Below are 21166 nucleotides of genomic sequence, written 5' to 3'. Positions count from 1 at the left end.
ATGCAGTGCCTTAGACCGCTGTGCCACTCAGAAGCCCCCTCAAAAAATATATATATATATTTATCATCCTCGGGATGCCACATCATTGGAAAGAGAGATAGAACATTACTTTGCTAGCACTCTACTCGTTCTGTGATGACGTCACAGTGGTGATGTCAACGTGTCTATTAGAGTGTTCTGTCGTTGTACTGAGCAGACACAAGGTCAACGCTCTGTTTAAGATGTCGACAAAGTTGTCATTTTGATTAAATGTTGGGTTTTTAAAAACATTTTTTAGGTTGTTTAGAAACTGACATTACATGAAAGACACATTTTACTACGTTTCCATTACATTTTTTATGTGTGTGAAGTCATCCTGTATAAACCAAAAAAAGAATGATAGCTGTTTAGTTTTTGATACAATTTTATAAATGCCGACAGATAATTTGTAAGTCGACATGATGGGATCTTTTTGTGTCGGTCAAATTATTTATGCGAGAAATGGCGCTGGAAACGCCTTGTGTGCAAATATTGATATAATTCATACCCGTCATATCGAAGTAAATGTGGAGTCACTCACGCGATGACGTGGTGTGTGGTCCTCCCCTACGACTCGTCGGGAAAGCAAGCAGTTTATTAGGCTACAGATGAAATACGTAGAAATCATGAACTTCACAGGGTGGTGAAAGTGCACGGTGATCTTGATGCTCCTTTCCAATAAATGTCGAGGGTCTTATTCTGGTGATATGATAATCGATGATTGATTGCCTTTTGACAAATCAAAATATTCTCGCTCTTTATCCATAATGTCATACTTTATTGTAGACGAACCTACTCGAACTCTCTCTGCGAGCTGCTGGATCGAGAGCACGTGCCAAAATCCAGACTAGGAACATTTGCTATTTAACGCAACAGTTTCTGTGACAAAACTATCCGTACTGTTGAAAATGCAACGGAAACACATTACAAAAATGTATTCGGTACATGAAAACTTAAGTGGGAAAAGTACATTTTGCGTTCTCTACGTCATCACGCACTGATTTTTTTTTCGCAACAATTCAGTTTGGTGGAAACACCACTGGTGGGAATATGCACATATTTTATGTATGCTAATTCTAGAATATTCGCATGGAAATCTGTCGCCAATTGGATGGAAACCTAGTTTATGATGTGAATTGTTTCTCTTGGACAAATCTGTTGGCAATCATGTTTGTGTAAAGGTTACCGTTAAACCATATTTGTCAATACAGTATAATTAATCAATGAAGATAAGTCATGAAACGAAACAACATCGTTCACTTTATCTGTTAAAGTCGTGTATTTAGTAACTACAGCCATGTTTTTTGGGGGGGGGGGGGGTTACACACCTCAAAACCAGTGGAGGCTGGTGGGAGGAGCTATAGGAAGACTGGGTCATTGTAATGTCTGAAATGGAACGATATCAAACAGTACATATGTAAACCACGTTTGGCTCCATTCCATTCTAATCCTTTCCAGCCCTTACAACGAGCCCGTCCTCCTATAGATCCTCCACTGCTCAATAGAGTGGTTTTGCTCCGCCTCCAGTTCCAATGCCAGATCTGCTTTTGAAAGGCTTCAAAGCGGATATGAAGACGTGAACATGTGGAAAACTGTTATGCTACCAGACGTTAGCATGTGCTTTGAGCTCAGCTACAAAATAAAGACAGAAATCAGATGTTATGCTACCAGACGTTAGCATGTGCTTTGAGCTCAGCTACAAAATAAAGACAGAAATCAGATGTTATGCTACCAGACATTAGCATGTGCTTTGAGCTCAGCTACAAAATAAAGACAGAAATCAGATGTTATGCTACCAGACATTAGCATGTGCTTTGAGCTCAGCTACAAAATAAAGACAGAAATCAGATGTTATGCTACCAGACATTAGCATGTGCTTTGAGCTCAGCTACAAAATAAAGACAGAAATCAGATCAGAGTGCAACAACTGACCATGTTTATTTTCATCATCCATTCATTTCAGATCCAAACCAAACATTGCTCCATACACTTCATGTTATAGTGAGCACACTTTGCTGTCGGAAAAACAAAAACAAAAGATAACCATCACCTGTTGCACAATCCATCCAAAGAACACTTTGAGAGAACAAAAAACGAGGCTTACAAACGACATCTGGCGTATGAATATAAACATCTAAAATATATAATTACAAGTCACATGCTTATGTGACATTTTGATGTAATTAAAACAGTCCTTCTGACACAACAGCCTTCCCTCATCCAGACAGAGCTTTACCAGCCGGTGTTATGAGACACAACAGCCTTCCCTCATCCAGACAGAGCTTTACCAGCCGGTGTTATGAGTCACAACAACATTCCCTCATCCAATAGGGAGCTTTACCAGCCGGTGTTATGAGACACAACAACATTCCCTCATCCAAGAGAGAGAGAGAGCTTTACCAGCCGGTGTTATGAGACACAACAGCCTTCCCTCATCCAGACAGAGCTTTACCAGCCGGTGTTATGAGACACAACAACATTCCCTCATCCAGACAGAGCTTTACCAGCCGGTGTTATGAGACACAACAGCATTCCCTCATCCAGACAGAGCTTTACCAGCCGGTGTTATGAGACACAACATTCCCTCATCCAGACAGAGCTTTACCAGCCGGTGTTATGAGACACAACAGCATTCCCTCATCCAAGAGAGAGAGCTTTACCAGCCGGTGTTATGAGACACAACAACATTCCCTCATCCAAGAGAGAGCTTTACCAGCTTTACCAGTGTTATGAGACACAACAACATTCCCTCATCCAAGAGAGAGAGCTTTACCAGCCGGTGTTATGAGACACAACAACATTCCCTCATCCAAGAGAGAGAGCTTTACCAGCCGGTGTTATGAGACACAACAACATTCCCTCATCCAGACAGAGAGAGAGCTTTACCAGCCGGTGTTATGAGACACAACAGCATTCCCTCATCCAAGAGAGAGAGAGCTTTACCAGCCGGTGTTATGAGACACAACAACCTTCCCTCATCCAAGAGAGAGAGAGCTTTACCAGCCGGTGTTATGAGACACAACAACCTTCCCTCATCCAGACAGAGCTTTACCAGCCGGTGTTATGAGACACAACATTCCCTCATCCAGACAGAGCTTTACCAGCCGGTGTTATGAGACACAACATTCCCTCATCCAGACAGAGCTTTACCAGCCGGTGTTATGAGTCACAACAACCTTCCCTCATCCAGACAGAGCTTTACCAGCCGGTGTTATGAGACACAACATTCCCTCATCCAGACAGAGCTTTACCAGCCGGTGTTATGAGACACAACAGCCTTCCCTCATCCAGACAGAGCTTTACCAGCCGGTGTTATGAGACACAACAGCATTCCCTCATCCAGACAGAGCTTTACCAGCCGGTGTTATGAGACACAACAACCTTCCCTCATCCAAGAGAGAGAGAGCTTTACCAGCCGGTGTTATGAGACACAACAGCATTCCCTCATCCAAGAGAGAGAGAGCTTTACCAGCCGGTGTCCAGCCGGTGTTATGTGACATTTTGATGTCCTTCTGACACAACAGCATTCCCTCATCCAAGAGAGAGCTTTACCAGCCGGTGTTATGAGACACAACAGCATTCCCTCATCCAGACAGAGCTTTACCAGCCTGTGTTATGGGACCGTGACGTTGTGTTTCTATAATTAGGGCCCTGTGTTTTGACCTGGATTTGTACTTTTATTTCAAGCTTTTAATCAAACTGTCCCCTTTTTTTAATGTCAGCTGGTCCAGCCCCGTCCTCCTGCACCACACTGAGACGATTGCTTTCATTTGGAATCTAATTCTTATTTCTGGAAAAGGTTTCAAATAAAAGGTTAAAATCCAGGTCATTTGACTTGATTAACCTAGAGAGCTACCCTCCTGTAACCCAACCCTGTTCCTGGAGAGCTACCCTCCTGTAACCCAACCCTGTTCCTGGAGAGCTACCCTCCTATAACCCTGTTCCTGGAGAGCTACCCTCCTGTAACCCAACCCTGTTCCTGGAGAGCTACCCTCCTGTAACCCAACCCTGTTCCTGGAGAGCTACCCTCCTATAACCCAACCCTGTTCCTGGAGAGCTACCCTCCTGTAACCCAACCCTGTTCCTGGAGAGCTACCCTCCTATAACCCAACCCTGTTCCTGGAGAGCTACCCTCCTGTAACCCAACCCTGTTCCTGGAGAGCTACCCTCCTATAACCCAACCCTGTTCCTGGAGAGCTACCCTCCTGTAACCCAACCCTGTTCCTGGAGAGCTACCCTCCTATAACCCAACCCTGTTCCTGGAGAGCTACCCTCCTGTAACCCAACCCGGTTCCTGGAGAGCTACCCTCCTATAACCCAACCCTGTTCCTGGAGAGCTACCCTCCTATAACCCAACCCTGTTCCTGGAGAGCTACCCTCCTATAACCCAACCCTGTTCCTGGAGAGCTACCCTCCTGTAACCCAACCCTGTTCCTGGAGAGCTACCCTCCTGTAACCCAACCCTGTTCCTGGAGAGCTACCCTCCTGTAACCCAACCCTGTTCCTGGAGAGATACCCTCCTATAACCCAACCCTGTTCCTAGAGAGCTACCCTCCTATAACCCAACCCTGTTCCTGGAGAGCTACCCTCCTGTAACCCAACCCTGTTCCTGGAGAGCTACCCTCCTATAATCCAACCCTGTTCCTGGAGAGCTACCCTCCTGTAACCCAACCCTGTTCCTGGAGAGCTACCCTCCTGTAACCCAACCCTGTTCCTGGAGAGCTACCCTCCTATAACCCAACCCTGTTCCTGGAGAGCTACCCTCCTGTAACCCAACCCTGTTCCTGGAGAGCTACCCTCCTGTAACCCAACCCTGTTCCTGGAGAGCTACCCTCCTGTAACCCAACCCTGTTCCTGGAGAGCTACCCTCCTGTAACCCAACCCTGTTCCTGGAGAGCTACCCTCCTGTTCCTGGAACCCAACCCTGTTCCTGGAGAGCTACCCTCCTGTAACCCAACCCTGTTCCTGGAGAGCTACCCTCCTATAACCCAACCCTGTTCCTGGAGAGCTACCCTCCTATAACCCAACCCTGTTCCTGGAGAGCTACCCTCCCCTAACCCAACCCTGTTCCTGGAGAGCTACCCTCCTGTAACCCAACCCTGTTCCTGGAGAGCTACCCTCCTATAACCCAACCCTGTTCCTGGAGAGCTACCCTCCTATAACCCAACCCTGTTCCTGGAGAGCTACCCTCCTGTAACCCAACCCTGTTCCTGGAGAGCTACCCTCCTATAACCCAACCCTGTTCCTGGAGAGCTACCCTCCTATAATCCAACCCTGTTCCTGGAGAGCTACCCTCCTGTAACCCAACCCTGTTCCTGGAGAGCTACCCTCCTGTAACCCAACCCTGTTCCTGGAGAGCTACCCTCCTATAACCCTGTTCCTGGAGAGCTACCCTCCTATAACCCAACCCTGTTCCTGGAGAGCTACCCACCTGTCCCGTAGTTGTAACTACCCTGCTAGATTGGGGTTGGAGTGAAACCCTCCAGGATATCCTACATTATTCTATATGTACTTCTATGACTCCACCATCACTACTGCTGTGTGTGGCCTGGTGTTTCTGTAGGCTCTTTAGCCAGGCAAAGCCTTTTCCACAGACAGGGCATGTGTATGGTTTCTCTCCAGTGTGGGTGCTCCGGTGGGCTTTGTGGCTGCGCAGGTCCGAGAACCTCTTCCCACAGTCGGCGCACTGGTAGGGCTTCTCTCCAGAGCGATTCTGCCGGTGAACCTTTAAACCCCACGACGTGCTGAATGATTTCTTACAGTGAGCACACTGGTATGGTTTGTCTCCTGTGTGAGCCTTCTGATGCACCTGAGAAAGAAACATAGAATTACATATTAGAACTTTATTTTACAGGATCTCTTGTGTTTAGAAATGCATCGTTCATCAAAATTGAAACAACAGGTTCAGTAGCCCGAAAAGTTGTTGAACTTTGCGGAATAGAAATGCCATGAATAGAGCCGACGTGATTCCGTATGCTACATGTCAGAGAGGCATGTTTGTTCTAGATAGACTATTTCTATCTGAACGTTTCATGGACAATAGGTTTTCTATTGTGCGTGGTTATTTGGAGACACCATAGAAATGGAATGAACGGAACGGGCTAGGAACCTCCAACCCGGGCAATTTGACTGGCAAACTGAACCGCCGTCCACCCATTATGACATCATTGACTTGGAACCGGGAGGTGCGTTCTATTCGTTCTATTTCAATGGGAGAGACAGCTACTGATGTTCTATTTCAATGGGAGAGACAGCTACTGATGTTCTATTTCAATGGGAGAGACAGCTACTGATGTTCTATTTCAATGGGAGAGACAGCTACTGATGTTCTATTTCAATGGGAGAGACAGCTACTGATGTTCTATTTCAATGGGAGAGACAGCTACTGATGTTCTATTTCAATGGGAGAGACAGCTACTGATGTTCTATTTCAATGGGAGAGACAGCTACTGATGTTCTATTTCAATGGGAGAGACAGCTACTGATGTTCTATTTCAATGGGAGAGACAGCTACTGAGTTCTATTTCAATGGGAGAGACAGCTACTGATGTTCTATTTCAATGGGAGAGACAGCTACTGATGTTCTATTTCAATGGGAGAGACAGCTACTGATGTTCTATTTCAATGGGAGAGACAGCTACTGATGTTCTATTTCAATGGGAGAGACAGCTACTGATGTTCTATTTCAATGGGAGAGACAGCTACTGATGTTCTATTTCAATGGGAGAGACAGCTACTGATGTTCTATTTCAATGGGAGAGCTACAGCTATTTCTGATGTTCTATTTCAATGGGAGAGACAGCTACTGATGTTCTATTTCAATGGGAGAGACAGCTACTGATGTTCTATTTCAATGGGAGAGACAGCTACTGATGTTCTATTTCAATGGGAGAGACAGCTACTGATGTTCTATTTCAATGGGAGAGACAGCTACTGATGTTCTATTTCAATGGGAGAGACAGCTACTGATGTTCTATTTCAATGGGAGAGACAGCTACTGATGTTCTATTTCAATGGGAGAGACAGCTACTGATGTTCTATTTCAATGGGAGAGACAGCTACTGACGTTCTATTCCACCCATTATGACATCATTGACTTGGAACGGGGAGGTGCGTTCTATTCGTTCTATTTCAATGGGAGAGACAGCTACTGAGCCAAGTCTGGCAACTGCATGTCAGCGTGATTGTTCGGTTAGATTACTTGTTAGATATTACTGCACGGTCGGAACTAGAAGCACAAGCATTTCGCTACACTTGCATTAACATTTGCTAACCATGTGTATATGTGACAAATAAACTTTGATTTGATATCTGTAGAAACGTTTGTGGTCAATACGCACATCCTTAACAAACGTGTAAGTCGCTCTGGATAAGAGCGTCTGCTAAATGACTTAAATGTAAATGTAAATGTAAACGTAGGTGCTGGGCTAATAAAGTACTTGGGGGAAGAAAAGAACAGAAAGGCCGGCCCACTGTATCGGCTTGTCAATACAGGCCAACTGTATAGGCTTGTCAATACAGGCCCACTGTATAGGCTTGTCAATACAGGCCCACTGTATAGGCTTGTCAATACAGGCCCACTGTATAGGCTTGTCAATACAGGCCCACTGTATAGGCTTGTCAATACAGGCCCACTGTATAGGCTTGTCAATACAGGCCCACTGTATAGGCTTGTCAATACAGGCCCACTGTATAGGCTTGTCAATACAGGCCCACTGTATAGGCTTGTCAATACAGGCCCACTGTATAGGCTTGTCAATACCGGCCCACTGTATAGGCTTGTCAATACAGGCCCACTGTATAGGCTTGTCAATACAGGCCCACTGTATAGGCTTGTCAATACAGGCCCACTGTATAGGCTTGTCAATACCGGCCCACTGTATAGGCTTGTCAATACCGGTGGTGATGAGAACAGACGTAGTGGGAGAGTGATTTTTTTTTTATTTTATTTTACCTTTATTTAACTAGGCAAGTCAGTTAAGAGCAAATTCTTATTTTCAATGACGGCCTAGGAACAGTGGGTTAACTGCCTGTTCAGGGGCAGAACGACAGATTTGTACCTTGTCAGCTCGGGGGTTGGAACTTGCAACCTTCCGGTTACTAGTCCAACGCTCTAACCACTAGGCTACGCTGCCGCCCCAAGAGCTACCCTCCTATATGTTCTAGGTGTATTTTACACACCTTAAGATAGGCCGCACTGGAGAAGCTCTTCCCACACTCAGAGCAGTAGTAGTAGTCCACTCCGGCCAGAACTCTCAGCGCTCTCTTCCGCCCCATCGCTGACATCACCACCCCACTACCTTCCTTCATCCCCGTCTCCGCCCCATCCCCGACGACATCGGCCCCCTCCACGGCATGCAGCCGCTGGTGTGTCCGGAGCAGTCGGACCTTGGTGAAGCCCTTCCCACACGCGGAGCAGTAGTGAGGCTTCTCTCCGCTGTGGGTTCTCTGGTGCTCTTTGAGGTGCTGGAGTCTCAGGAAGCTCCGGTCGCACTGAGAACAGTGGTGCGTCCTCTCTGCTGTGTGAACCAAGAGGTGCTTTTTGAGGTAGCGGGCGGTGTCGAAGGTCTTTCCGCAGTCATGGCAGTAGTGAGACGGCTCACCGGTGGTGGTGGTGGTGGTGTGGATTATTCTGGGCTGGTGGATTCTGCGGTGCGCGTTCAGTATCCCAGGGCTGACAAAACTCCTCCCACAGTCGGGACAGTACAGAGGGGAGTGGTGGGGTTCCTGGGTCTGTTTTGGCTGTTTCTTTGGTCGCGTCTGTTTTTGTTGTCGTTGTTGTTGAGGTTCTTCTGATACGGAGGGACTCTTCCCACTGACAGGCCACTGGTTGCAGTTTCCGTCTGCGTCAAGGAAATAAAGAGTGCTGGGTTAAATCTGAAGAAACAGTACCATGTTACGGTTCGTACTAGCAAACACTCAATATTGGTCTGCGTCCCAATTGGCACCTTATTCACTTTATAGGGCTGTACTTTTGACCAAGGCCTGTAGGGCTCTACAGGGAATAGGGTGCCATTTTGGGACGTACCCATTATCTGTACATACCAGAAAAAATAAAAACCTCTATAGCCTCTTCTTCTTTTTTGACCGTAAAACCACCCTCCTCTTCTTCTTCTTTAACTACAAGAGCTTTGTCCTTCTCTTCTTCCTCTACTTTGACCATGAAAGTGTGATCTTCCTCTTCTTCTTTAACTTGTAGAGAAATATCCTCTTCCTCCTCTTCTTCTTTAACATGTAGAGAGATATCCTCTTCCTCCTCCTCTTCTTCTTCAACTTGCAGAGAAATATCCTCTTCCTCCTCTTCTTCTTTAACATGTAGAGAGATATCCTCTTCCTCCTCCTCTTCTTCTTCAACTTGCAGAGAAATATCCTCTTCCTCCTCTTCTTCTTTAACTTGTAGAGAAATATCCTCTTCCTCCTCCTCTTCTTCTTCAACTTGCAGAGAAATATCCTCTTCCTCCTCTTCTTCTTTAACTTGTAGAAAGCTATCCTCTTCCTCCCCCTCTTCTTCTTCTTCAACTTGCAGAGAAATATCCTCTTCCTCCTCTTCTTCTTTAACTTGTAGAGAGAATATCCTCTTCCTCCTCCTCTTCTTGTTTGATGATGATGTTCAGGTCTGGAGATTGCCAGCAGTCTACAAGTTCGAGCTTCACTAGTCTATAACTGTATTCAGGGTCCTTCGTGTTGGTATATGTGGGTGGTAGTAATCTATAAGTGTAGAGAGTATCCATGATGACTATGGGTTTAGGTTCAATGTAGCACAATATAGAGAGTTAGTTCACTCACTGATCGCTCTTTTTTTAGAGCCCGATGTAGCCAGTTTGCTCAGTTTAGATGACATTAACCATTTGATTCTTTGAGCTTCCTTCTTACGCTGCAATCGTAGACATGTACTATGATAATTACTACATACGTGGTGTGACAGACGACTTTCCATGAACAATCATAAACAGGAAACAGATTCTACGAAAGGACAAAACAATCGAACTTTGAACTGGAAGAGCATAAGCACATTGTTTTTTTTTTAGCTCATGAGTACGTCATCGCGCGGCTCACGTGACCAGAGTGTGAGTTTTGCCGCGTTCACAACAACTGGAAACTCGCAACTAGGTAGTCGGAAAGCTCCGACATCAGTGTGTTCAAAACAACGGGGAACTCGGAAAATAAATGAGGCCCGAGGGGGGAAATGTTTTTGAACAGTCATCCAACTCGAGAACTCGGGCCTCTTTCTAGAGCTCCGACTTTCCGACCTAACGACCATATATAAAATTCGTATCTTTCCGAGTTCCCCAGTCGTTTTGAACGCATCATTTTCCCCATAGCGACTCTGTGGGTGTATTCATTACGCCGATTCCGCTTCAAAAGCTGATCGTCTGTTGCAAAAACGTTTAGCAACGGAAACCTTTCACTCCAAACGGAAAACATTTTTGCAACAAAAAATAAATAAATATTAGGTCCCTCCCCGTCGGCTGTGTTTGCTTCCGCGTAATGAATATTACCCCTGGCAAGAAAGAAGTGAAGTGAGAAGCTGTTTAGCTTCCCGTCTGACTGCTCGGCGAAATGTCGACTTGTCTTATTAGCTAGCACAATCAAAACTAACTTTGGAAAAGCATCTATTCGGCAGTGATGTGATTTTCCAGCTTGGTTTCAACGGCCTTTATTCCCGAGGTAGGAAACTAAAGATGACAAATGTTGTTTTTTTTAATGCCAAACGGTAAGCTAACGTTAGCACAATTATGTGGGAGTTTGCCACTGACTAGCTAACTAGTTAGCAGCTAACGTTAGATACAGTGATTTGGTCAAGAATCAGCTAACTAAAATAATGGTTGTTTTTATTGAATGGCTAGACATAATATGAGTCCCTGTTATGAACCTCTCTTTCCCAGGAACAGGTTTTCCCCGTCGGTATGAGTTGATCTGAGGAGTTGACAAGGACGCATTTGTTGCAGTGTTCATTTGATTAACTTCCTGTTTACTAACTCATTTAGTTAGTCAAACTGTTATCAAACTGTATGTCTGTCAGGTACTAACTCATTTAGTTAGTCAAACTGTATGTCTGTCAGGTACTAACTCATTTAGTTAGTCAAACTGTATGTCTGTCAGGTACTAACTCATTTAGTTAGTCAAACTGTATGTCTGTCAGGTACTAACTCATTTAGTTAGTCAAACTATATGTCTGTTAGTCAAACATCTGTCAGGTACTAACTCATTTAGTTAGTCAAACTATATGTCTGTCAGGTACTAACTCATTTAGTTAGTCAAACTATATGTCTGTCAAAACATCAGGTACTAACTCATTTAGTTAGTCAAACTGTATGTCTGTCAGGTACTAACTCATTTAGTTAGTCAAACTGTATGTCTGTCAGGTACTAACTCATTTAGTTAGTCAAACTGTATGTCTGTCAGGTACTAACTCATTTAGTTAGTCAAACTGTATGTCTGTCAGGTACTAACTCATTTAGTTAGTCAAACTGTATGTCTGTCAGGTATGTTTAGTTAGTCAAACTGTATGTCTGTCAGGTACTAACTCATTTAGTTAGTCAAACTGTATGTCTGTCAAAACATCAGGTACTAACTCATTTAGTTAGTCATACTATATGTCTGTCAAAACATCAGGTACTAACTCATTTAGTTAGTCAAACTATATGTCTGTCAGGTACTAACTCATTTAGTTAGTCAAACTATATGTCTGTCAAAACGTCAGGTACTAACTCATTTAGTTAGTCAAACTATATGTCTGTCAGGTACTAACTCATTTAGTTAGTCAAACTATATGTCTGTCAAAACGTCAGGTACTAACTCATTTAGTTAGTCAAACTATATGTCTGTCAAAACATCAGGTACTAACTCATTTAGTTAGTCAAACTATATGTCTGTCAAAACATCAGGTACTAACTCATTTAGTTAGTCAAACTATATGTCTGTCAGGTACTAACTCATTTAGTTAGTCAAACTATATGTCTGTCAAAACATCAGGTACTAACTCATTTAGTTAGTCAAACTATATGTCTGTCAGGTACTAACTCATTTAGTTAGTCAAACTTTATGTCTGTCAAAACGTCAGGTACTAACTCATTTAGTTAGTCAAACTATATGTCTGTCAGGTACTAACTCATTTAGTTAGTCAAACTATGTCTGTCAGGTACTAACTCATTTAGTCAAACTATGTCTGTCAAAACGTCAGGTACTAACTCATTTAGTTAGTCAAACTCAGGTACTAACTCATTTAGTTAGTCAAACTATATGTCTGTCAAAACATCAGGTACTAACTCATTTAGTTAGTCATACTATATGTCTGTCAAAACATCAGGTACTAACTCATTTAGTTAGTCATACTATATGTCTGTCAAAACATCAGGTACTAACTCATTTAGTTAGTCAAACTATATGTCTGTCAGGTACTAACTCATTTAGTTAGTCAAACTATATGTCTGTCAAAACGGTACTAACTCATTTAGTTAGTCAAACTGTATGTCTGTCAGGTACTAACTCATTTAGTTAGTCAAACTATATGTCTGTCAAAACATCAGGTACTAACTCATTTAGTTAGTCAAACTATATGTCTGTCAGGTACTAACTCATTTAGTTAGTCAAACTGTCTGTCAAAACATCAACTCATTTAGTTAGTCACTATATGTCTGTCAGGTACTAACTATTTAGTTAGTCATACTATATGTCTGTCAAAACATCAGGTACTAACTCATTTAGTTAGTCAAACTATATGTCTGTCAGGTACTAACTCATTTAGTTAGTCAAACTATATGTCTGTCAAAACTCATTTAGTTAGTCAAACTATATGTCTGTCAGGTACTAACTCATTTAGTTAGTCAAACTATATGTCTGTCAGGTACTAACTCATTTAGTTAGTCAAACTATATGTCTGTCAGGTACTAACTCATTTAGTTAGTCAAACTGTATGTCTGTCAGGTACTAACTCATTTAGTTAGTCAAACTATATGTCTGTCAGGTACTAACTCATTTAGTTAGTCATACTATATGTCTGTCAAACATCAGGTACTAACTCATTTAGTTAGTCAAACTATATGTCTGTCAGGTACTAACTCATTTAGTTAGTCAAACTATATGTCTGTCAAAACTCATTTAGTTAGTCAGGTACTAACTCATTTAGTTAGTCAAACTATATGTCTGTCAGGTACTAACTCATTTAGTTAGTCAAACTATATGTCTGTCAGGTACTAACTCATTTAGTTAGTCAAACTATGTCTGTCAAAACGTCAGGTACTAACTCATTTAGTTAGTCAAACTGTATGTCTGTCAGGTACTAACTCATTTAGTTAGTCAAACTATATGTCTGTCAAAACATCAGGTACTAACTCATTTAGTTAGTCATACTATATGTCTGTCAAAACATCAGGTACTAACTCATTTAGTTAGTCATACTATGTCTGTCAAAACATCAGGTACTAACTCATTTAGTTAGTCAAACTATATGTCTGTCAGGTACTAACTCATTTAGTTAGTCAATGTCTGTCAAAACTCAGGTATAACTCATTTAGTTAGTCAAACTATATGTCTGTCAGGTACTAACTCATTTAGTTAGTCAAACTATATGTCTGTCAGGTACTAACTCATTTAGTTAGTCAAACTATATGTCTGTCAAAACGTCAGGTACTAACTCATTTAGTTAGTCAAACTATATGTCTGTCAGGTACTAACTCATTTAGTTAGTCATACTATATGTCTGTCAGGTACTAACTCATTTAGTTAGTCAAACTATATGTCTGTCAGGTACTAACTCATTTAGTTAGTCAAACTATATGTCTGTCAGGTACTAACTCATTTAGTTAGTCAAACTATATGTCTGTCAGGTACTAACTCATTTAGTTAGTCAAACTATATGTCTGTCAAACTATGTCTGTCAGGTACTAACTCATTTAGTTAGTCAAACTATATGTCAGGTACTAACTCATTTAGTTAGTCAAACTATATGTCTGTCAGGTACTAACTCATTTAGTTAGTCAAACTATATGTCTGTCAGGTACTAACTCATTTAGTTAGTCAAACTATATGTCTGTCAAAACATCAGGTACTAACTCATTTAGTTAGTCAAACTATATGTCTGTCAGGTACTCAACTATTTAGTTAGTCAAACTATATGTCTGTCATACTAACTCATTTAGTTAGTCAAACTATATGTCTGTCAAAACGGGTACTAACTCATTTAGTTAGTCAAACTATATGTCTGTCAGGTACTAACTCATTTAGTTAGTCAAACTATATGTCTGTCAACTAACTCATTTAGTTAGTCAAACTATATGTACTAACTCATTTAGTTAGTCAAACTATATGTCTGTCAGGTACTAACTCATTTAGTTAGTCATACTATATGTCTGTCAGGTACTAACTCATTTAGTTAGTCAAACTGTATGTCTGTCAGGTACTAACTCATTTAGTTAGTCAAACTGTATGTCTGTCAGGTACTAACTCATTTAGTTAGTCAAACTATATGTCTGTCAACTAACTCATTTAGTTAGTCAAACTATATGTCTGTCAGGTACTAACTCATTTAGTTAGTCAAACTGTATGTCTGTCAAAACGTCAGGTACTACTCAATTTACTCAAGCTTTAAAGTTAGGTCAAACTATATGTCTGTTAGCTACTAAATTTAGTTAGTCATTGTCAGAACTCAAAGCCAGTTATTCTGTAATATTTGAAAAAAATGTCATCCCAAATGGCAACCTATTCCCTAGTATAGTTAGTGTCACTATATGTCTGACCATGACCTCATTTAGGGTCAAACTGTGGAGGTACTAACTCATTTAGTTAGTCAAACTGGGCTCTGGTCAAATTTAGTTAGTCAAACTGTGATATTTTTAGTTTTTATGTCTGTCCCTCCTTTTAGGATCAGTGTATTGCTCAATATTTAGTTAGTCAAACTGTATGTCTGTCGGTACTAGAATTTAGTTAGTCATTTTGCACACTCATTTAGTTAGTCAAACTATGTCTGTCAAAACAAGGTACACTTTGATTTGCGGTAATAAGTTGCCATTGTCAAAACTCACACAGTTCATAGTTTTGTCTCTCATTTAGTCAAACTCTATGTCTCTCTCTGTCTAACTCTTTGTCATATCTCTGTCTCTGTCTGTCTCTGTCTTTAGTTAGTCTATGGGTACTAACTCTCTGTCAAAAAAGTAGTCTCTGTCAGGTACTAACTCATTTAGTTAGTCAAACTATATGTCTGTCAAAACATCAGGTACTAACTTATTTAGTCTCTCTGTCTATATGTCTCTCTCTTTAGTGTCAAACTATGTCTGCTGTCTCTCTTTAGTGTCTCAAACTTTGTCTGTCAGGTAATAACTCATTTAGGTCTCTTCTAGTCTCTCTCTGTCTCTCTCTGTCTCTCTGGTCTCTCTCTCTCTCTGTCTCTCTCTCTCTCTCTGGTCTCTCTCTGTCTCTGGGTCTGTCTCTCTCTCTCTCTGGAAGCTCTCTCCTGGGTCTATCTACTTGTCAGTCTCTCTCTCTTCTGGGTCTTTCTGTCTCTGGGTCTCTCTCTCTGGTGTCTCTCTCTCTCCCATGGGTCTCTCTCTCTCTCTGGGTCCTCTCTCTCTCTGGGTCTCTCTCTCTTTTCTCTCTCTCTCTCTAGGTGTCTCTCTCTCTCTGTCTGGCTATAAAAGTGTCTCTCTGTAAAGGACTGGGTAATAAGTCTCCATTTCCCTAGTTTTGTCTCTCTCTCTCTCTGGGTCTCTCTCCTCTCTGGGTCTCTCTCTGTCTCTCTCTGTCTCTCTCTCTCTCTCTCTGTCTCTCTCTGTCTGGGTCTTTCTGTCTCTCTCTCTCTCTCTCTCTGGGTCTCTCTCTCTCTCTCTCTCTGGGTCTCTCTCTCTCTCTCTCTCTGGGTCTCTCTCTCTCTCTCTCTCTCTCTCTCTCTCTCTCTCTCTCTCTCTGGGTCTCTCTCTCTCTCTCTCTGGGTCTCTCTCTGGGTCTGGGTCTCTCTCTCTCTGGGTCTCTCTCTCTCTCTCTCTCTCTGGGTCTCTCTCTCTCTCTCTCTGGGTCTCTCTCTCTGGGTCTCTCTCTCTGGGTCTCTCTCTCTCTCTCTCTCTCCTGGGTCTCTCTCTCTCTCTCTCTCTCTGGGTCTCTCTCTCTCTCTCTGGGTCTCTCTCTCTCTCTCTCTCTGGTCTCTCTCTCTCTCTCTCTCTGGGTCTCTCTCTCTCTCTCTCTCTCTCTGGGTCTCTCTCTCTCTCTCTCTCTCTCTCTCTGGGTCTCTCTCTCTCTCTCTCTCTGGGGTCTCTCTCTCTCTCTCTCTCTCTCTGGGTCTCTCTCTCTCTCTCTCTCTCTCTCTCTCTCTGGGTCTCTCTCTCTCTGGGTCTCTCTCTCTCTCTCTCTCTCTCTCTCTCTCTCTGGGTCTCTCTCTCTCTCTCTCTGGGTCTCTCTCTCTGTCTCTGGGTCTCTCTCTCTGTCTCTGGGTCTCTCTCTCTGTCTCTGGGTCTCTCTCTCTCTCTCTGGGTCTCTCTCTCTGTCTCTGGGTCTCTCTCTCTGTCTCTGGGTCTCTCTCTGTCTCTGGGTCTCTGTCTCTGGGTCTCTGTCTCTCTCTCTCTCTGTCTCTCTGTCTCTCTCTCTCTGTCTCTCTCTCTCTCTGTCTCTCTCTCTGTCTCTCTCTCATATTCAATTCAAGGGCTCTACTGGCACAGGAAACATATGTTAATATTGCCAAAGCAAATGGAGTAGATAATTAACAATAACAGTGAACATTACACTAACAGAAGTTCCAAAATAATCAAGACATTTCAAATGTCATATGTAGATATACAATATAGTGTTGTAAGGAAGTGCAAGTAGTGAAAGTTTTTTTTTTTTTCTTGGGCTCCCATATTCTGTTTCTTGCTCTCTCTTTCTCTTGGGCTCTCCTCTGTCCCACTCTTTAGTTCTCTCTCTCCCTCTGTCTCTGTCCCCCTCTTTAGTTCTCTCTCTCCCCACTCTCTGTCCCCCTCTTTAGTTCTCTCTCTCCTCTGTCCCCCTCTTTAGTTCTCTTCTCCTCTGTCCCCCTCTTTAGTTCTCTCTCTCCTCTGTCCCCCTCTTTAGTTCTCTCTCTCCTCTGTCCCCCTCTTTAGTTCTCTCTCTCCTCTGTCCCCCTCTTTAGTTCTCTCTCTCCTCTGTCCCCCTCTTTAGTTCTCTCTCTCCTCTGTCCCCCTCTTTAGTTCTCTCTCCTCCTCTGTCCCCCTCTTTAGTTCTCTCTCTCCTCTGTCCCCCTCTTTAGTTCTCTCTCTCCTCTGTCCCACTCTTTAGTTCTCTCTCTCCTCTGTCCCACTCTTTAGTTCTCTCTCTCCTCTGTCCCACTCTTTAGTTCTCTCTCTCCTCTGTCCCACTCTTTAGTTCTCTCTGTCCCACTCTTTAGTTCTCTCTGTCCCACTCTTTAGTTCTCTCTGTCCCCCTCTTTAGTTCTCTCTGTCCCACTCTTTAGTTCTCTCTGTCCCACTCTTTAGTTCTCTCTGTCCCCCCACTCTTTAGTTCTCTCTGTCCCCCTCTTTAGTTCTCTCTGTCCCCCCACTCTTTAGTTCTCTCTGTCCCCCTCTTTAGTTCTCTCTGTCCCCCTTTAGTTCCCTCTTTAGTTCTCTCTGTCCCCTCTTTAGTTCTCTCTCTCCTTATTCTTTGTGACTCTCTCTCCAGACCCCAGATTCCAGCAGATGGAGGGGGTCTCTCTGTCCCCCTCTTTCCGTCTCTCATCTGTCCCCCCCTTTAGTTCTCTCTGTCCCCCTCTTTAGTTCTCTCTGCCAGCCCCTTTAGTTCTCCATCAGCCCCCTCCAGTTTGTTCTCTCTGTCCCCCAACGTTGAACTGTTCTCTCTTCTGCCGCTTATTCTTTGCACTCTGGTGGGAGTCCAGACCCCAGATGATCCAGCAGATGGAGGGGGTGGCTTCCCCCCGCAACCCTGCTGAACCCTCTCTCCTGATCTCTCATCCCCCTAACCCCTCCTGTGACTTGCTGACCCTGCTGAGGTAAGGTGCTACATCCTGCTGAGGTAAGGTGCTACATCCTGCTGAGGTCTGCCATCCCCTCCATCAGCTGAAGACCATCCTTGAGGTGCCACATCCTGCTGAGGTACGTCCTGGTCAACCCGCTGAGGTAAGGTGCTACATCCTGACAACGCTGAGGTAAGGTGCTACATCCTTGAACTGTGGTCACATCCTGCTGAGGCCACTGCCTGGCACCTCTGGTGGGAGTCCTGCTGAGGTAGGAAGATCCTGCTGAGTGCTACCCTGCTGCAGGGAGAATCCTGTGAGGAGGTGCTTCCCCTGAAAGGTGCACATCCTGCAGGTAAGGTGCTACATCCTGCTGAGGTAAGGTGCTACATCCTGCTGAGGTAAGGTGCTACATCCTGCTGAGGTAAGGTGCTACATCCTGCTGAGGTAAGGTGCTACATCCTGCTGAGGTAAGGTGCTACATCCTGCTGAGGTAAGGTGCTACATCCTGCTGAGGTAAGGTGCTACATCCTGCTGAGGTAAGGTGCTACATCCTGCTGAGGTAAGGTGCTACATCCTGCTGAGGTAAGGTGCTACATCCTGCTGAGGTAAGGTGCTACATCCTGCTGAGGTAAGGTGCTACATCCTGCTGAGGTAAGGTGCTACATCCTGCTGAGGTAAGGTGCTACATCCTGCTGAGGTAAGGTGCTACATCCTGCTGAGGTAAGGTGCTACATCCTGCTGAGGTAAGGTGCTACATCCTGCTGAGGTAAGGTGCTACATCCTGCTGAGGTAAGGTGCTACATCCTGCTGAGGTAAGGTGCTACATCCTGCTGAGGTAAGGTGCTACATCCTGCTGAGGTAAGGTGCTACATCCTGCTGAGGTAAGGTGCTACATCCTGCTGAGGTAATCCTGCTGGTGCTGCTACATCCCGCTGAGGTAAGGTGCTACATCCCGCTGAGGTAAGGTGCTACATCCCGCTGAGGTAAGGTGCTACATCCCGCTGAGGTAAGGTGCTACATCCCGCTGAGGTAAGGTGCTACATCCCGCTGAGGTAAGGTGCTACATCCCGCTGAGGTAAGGTGCTACATCCCGCTGAGGTAAGGTGCTACATCCCGCTGAGGTAAGGTATTAGGGTGCATGAACTTAACGTACTGGTACCACTCTCCAGACCTCACCATATTATCACCATACTTAGGTGCCGATACGATATGTATTGCAATTCTATGAGGCATGTCTTACCCAGCTCCAAGGTAGCCTTGCCAAGAATCCATCCATGTAAACACGGACGATTTATTTTATAGACTTGATTTTCTCTTCTGTTCTATTGGTTTACTTATCAACTTTCTTTACCTTTTACTCCTCTCTCTCTCTCATCCCCTCTTCTCTCTCTCTCATCCCCTCCTCTCTCTCTCATCCCCTCTTCTCTCTCTCTCATCCCCTCTTCTCTCCCGCTCTCATCCCCTCTTCTCTCTCATCATCCCCTCTTCTCTCTCTCATCCCCTCATCCCCTCTCCCTCTCTCTCCCCCCTACATCTCTCTCTCTCATCCCCTCTTCTCTCTCTCTCTCCCCTCTTCTCTCTCTCTCATCCCCTCCTCTCTCTCTCTCATCCCCTCCTCTCTCTCTCTCTCATCCCCTCTCTCTCTCTCTCTCATCCCCTCTCTCTCTCTCTCTCATCTCCTCTTCTCTCTCTCTCATCCCCTCTTCTCTCTCTCTCATCCCTCTTCTCTCTCTCTCTCATCCCCTCTTCTCTCTCTCTCATCCCCTCTCTCTCTCTCTCATCCCTTCCTCTCTCTCTCTCATCCCTCCCTCTCTCTCTCTCATCCCCTCCTTCTCTCTCTCTCTCATCCCCTCCTCTCTCTCTCTCTCTCTCATCCCCTCCTCTCTCTCTCTCTCATCCCCTCTCTCTCTCTCTCTCATCCCCCCTCTCTCTCTCTCTCATCCCCTCCTCTCTCTCTCTCTCATCCCCTCTCTCTCTCTCTCATCCCCTCTCTCTCTCTCTCATCCCCTCTCTCTCTCTCTCTCTCCCTCCTCCTCTCTCTCTCTCTCTCTCTCTCCCCCCCTCTCTCTCTCTCTCTCTCATCCCCTCCTCTCTCTCTCTCTCTCTCCCCTCCTCTCTCTCTCTCTCTCTCATCCCCTCCTCTCTCTCTCTCTCTCCCCTCCTTCTCTCTCTCTCTCTCATCCCCTCTTCTCTCTCTCTCTCTCATCCCCTCTTCTCTCTCTCTCTCTCATCCCCTCTCTCTCTCTCTCTCATCCCCTCTCTCTCTCTCTCTCTCTCTCTCATCCCCTCCTCTCTCTCTCTCTCCCCTCCTCTCTCTCTCTCTCATCCCCTCTCTCTCTCTCTCTCTCTCTCCCCTCTCTCTCTCTCTCTCCATCCTCTCTCTCTCATCTCTCTCTCTCTCCCCTCCCCCTCTCTCTCTCTCTCTCATCCCCTCCTCTCTCTCTCTCTCCCCTCTCCTCTCTCTCTCTCTCTCTCTCCTCCTCTCCCCTCCTCTCCCCTCTCTCTCCTCCCTCTCCTCTCTCCTCCCTCTCCCTCTCTCCACCTCTCTCATCCCCTCTCTCTCTCTCTCTCTCATCCCCTCCCTCTCATCACCCCCTCTCTCCACCCTCTACCCCTCTCATCACCTCCTCTCTCCACCCCTACCCTCTCTCATCACCTCCTCTCTCCCATCCTCTCCCCTCTCATCCCCTCCTCTCTCCATCCTCTACCCCTCTCTCATCCCCTCCTCTCTCCATCCTCTACCCCTCTCTCATCCCCTCCTCTCTCCATCCTCTACCCCTCTCTCATCCCCTCCTCTCTCCATCCTCTACCCCTCTCCACCCTTCCCTTCTCTCTCTCTGAGATTGGGATTTTATTTTAGGAATAAGGCCTGTTTTTCTTTTGAAACCAGAAGGAGTCTAGTATCAGCTACATTTATGCCTTTACTAGACTATGGGGATATTTTATATATGAATGCTTCCGCTCAGTGTTTGAGATCAACTGACACTCTTTACCATGGCACTTTGTGATTTATTTTAAACTGCAAAACCCTTACGCACCACTGCACTTTGTATACCAGGGTTGGCTGGTCTTCATGTTGTATACCAGGGTTGGCTGGTCTTCATGTTGTATACCAGGGTTGGCTGGTCTTCATGTTGTATACCAGGGTTGGCTGGTCTTCATGTTGTATACCAGGGTTGGCTGGTCTTCATGTTGTGTACCAGGGTTGGCTGGTCTTCATGTTGTGTACCA

General features: G+C 44.7%; 2 protein-coding genes and 1 long non-coding RNA gene across 3 annotated transcripts in view; 1 reads left to right on the top strand and 2 right to left on the bottom strand.

Moving 5' to 3' along the window:
- Window positions 1-1931: 1931 nt before the first annotated feature.
- LOC124019904 lies at window positions 1932-3967 on the bottom strand. The gene is made up of 2 exons (XR_006835866.1): window positions 3110-3967; window positions 1932-2725 (listed from the first exon to the last, which is right to left on the bottom strand). It is a non-coding gene; the product is annotated as an uncharacterized LOC124019904 (long non-coding RNA).
- A 1359-nt stretch (window positions 3968-5326) lies between these two features.
- Window positions 5327-9241, bottom strand: LOC124019905 (zinc finger protein 205-like). The gene is made up of 3 exons (XM_046335347.1): window positions 9064-9241; window positions 8200-8861; window positions 5327-5827 (listed from the first exon to the last, which is right to left on the bottom strand). Exons 1-3 carry the CDS (start codon window positions 9179-9181, stop codon window positions 5516-5518), a joined length of 1092 nt encoding a protein of 363 aa, XP_046191303.1. The 5' UTR covers window positions 9182-9241; the 3' UTR covers window positions 5327-5515.
- Window positions 9242-14979: 5738 nt separating this feature from the next.
- Window positions 14980-21166, top strand: part of LOC124019899 (bifunctional apoptosis regulator-like) — a 33065-nt gene continuing 26878 nt past the window's right edge. Inside the window, exons 1-2 of the mRNA XM_046335342.1 lie at window positions 14980-14996; window positions 17974-17991. Of these exons, the coding sequence (XP_046191298.1) occupies window positions 14980-14996; window positions 17974-17991 (35 nt within the window). The remainder of the gene's footprint in view (window positions 14997-17973; window positions 17992-21166) is intronic.

This window comes from Oncorhynchus gorbuscha, unplaced genomic scaffold, assembly GCF_021184085.1.
Source record: "Oncorhynchus gorbuscha isolate QuinsamMale2020 ecotype Even-year unplaced genomic scaffold, OgorEven_v1.0 Un_scaffold_717, whole genome shotgun sequence".
In the NCBI taxonomy this organism is placed as follows: domain Eukaryota; kingdom Metazoa; phylum Chordata; class Actinopteri; order Salmoniformes; family Salmonidae; genus Oncorhynchus; species Oncorhynchus gorbuscha.
This window is presented reverse-complemented; position numbering and strand designations above follow the sequence as displayed.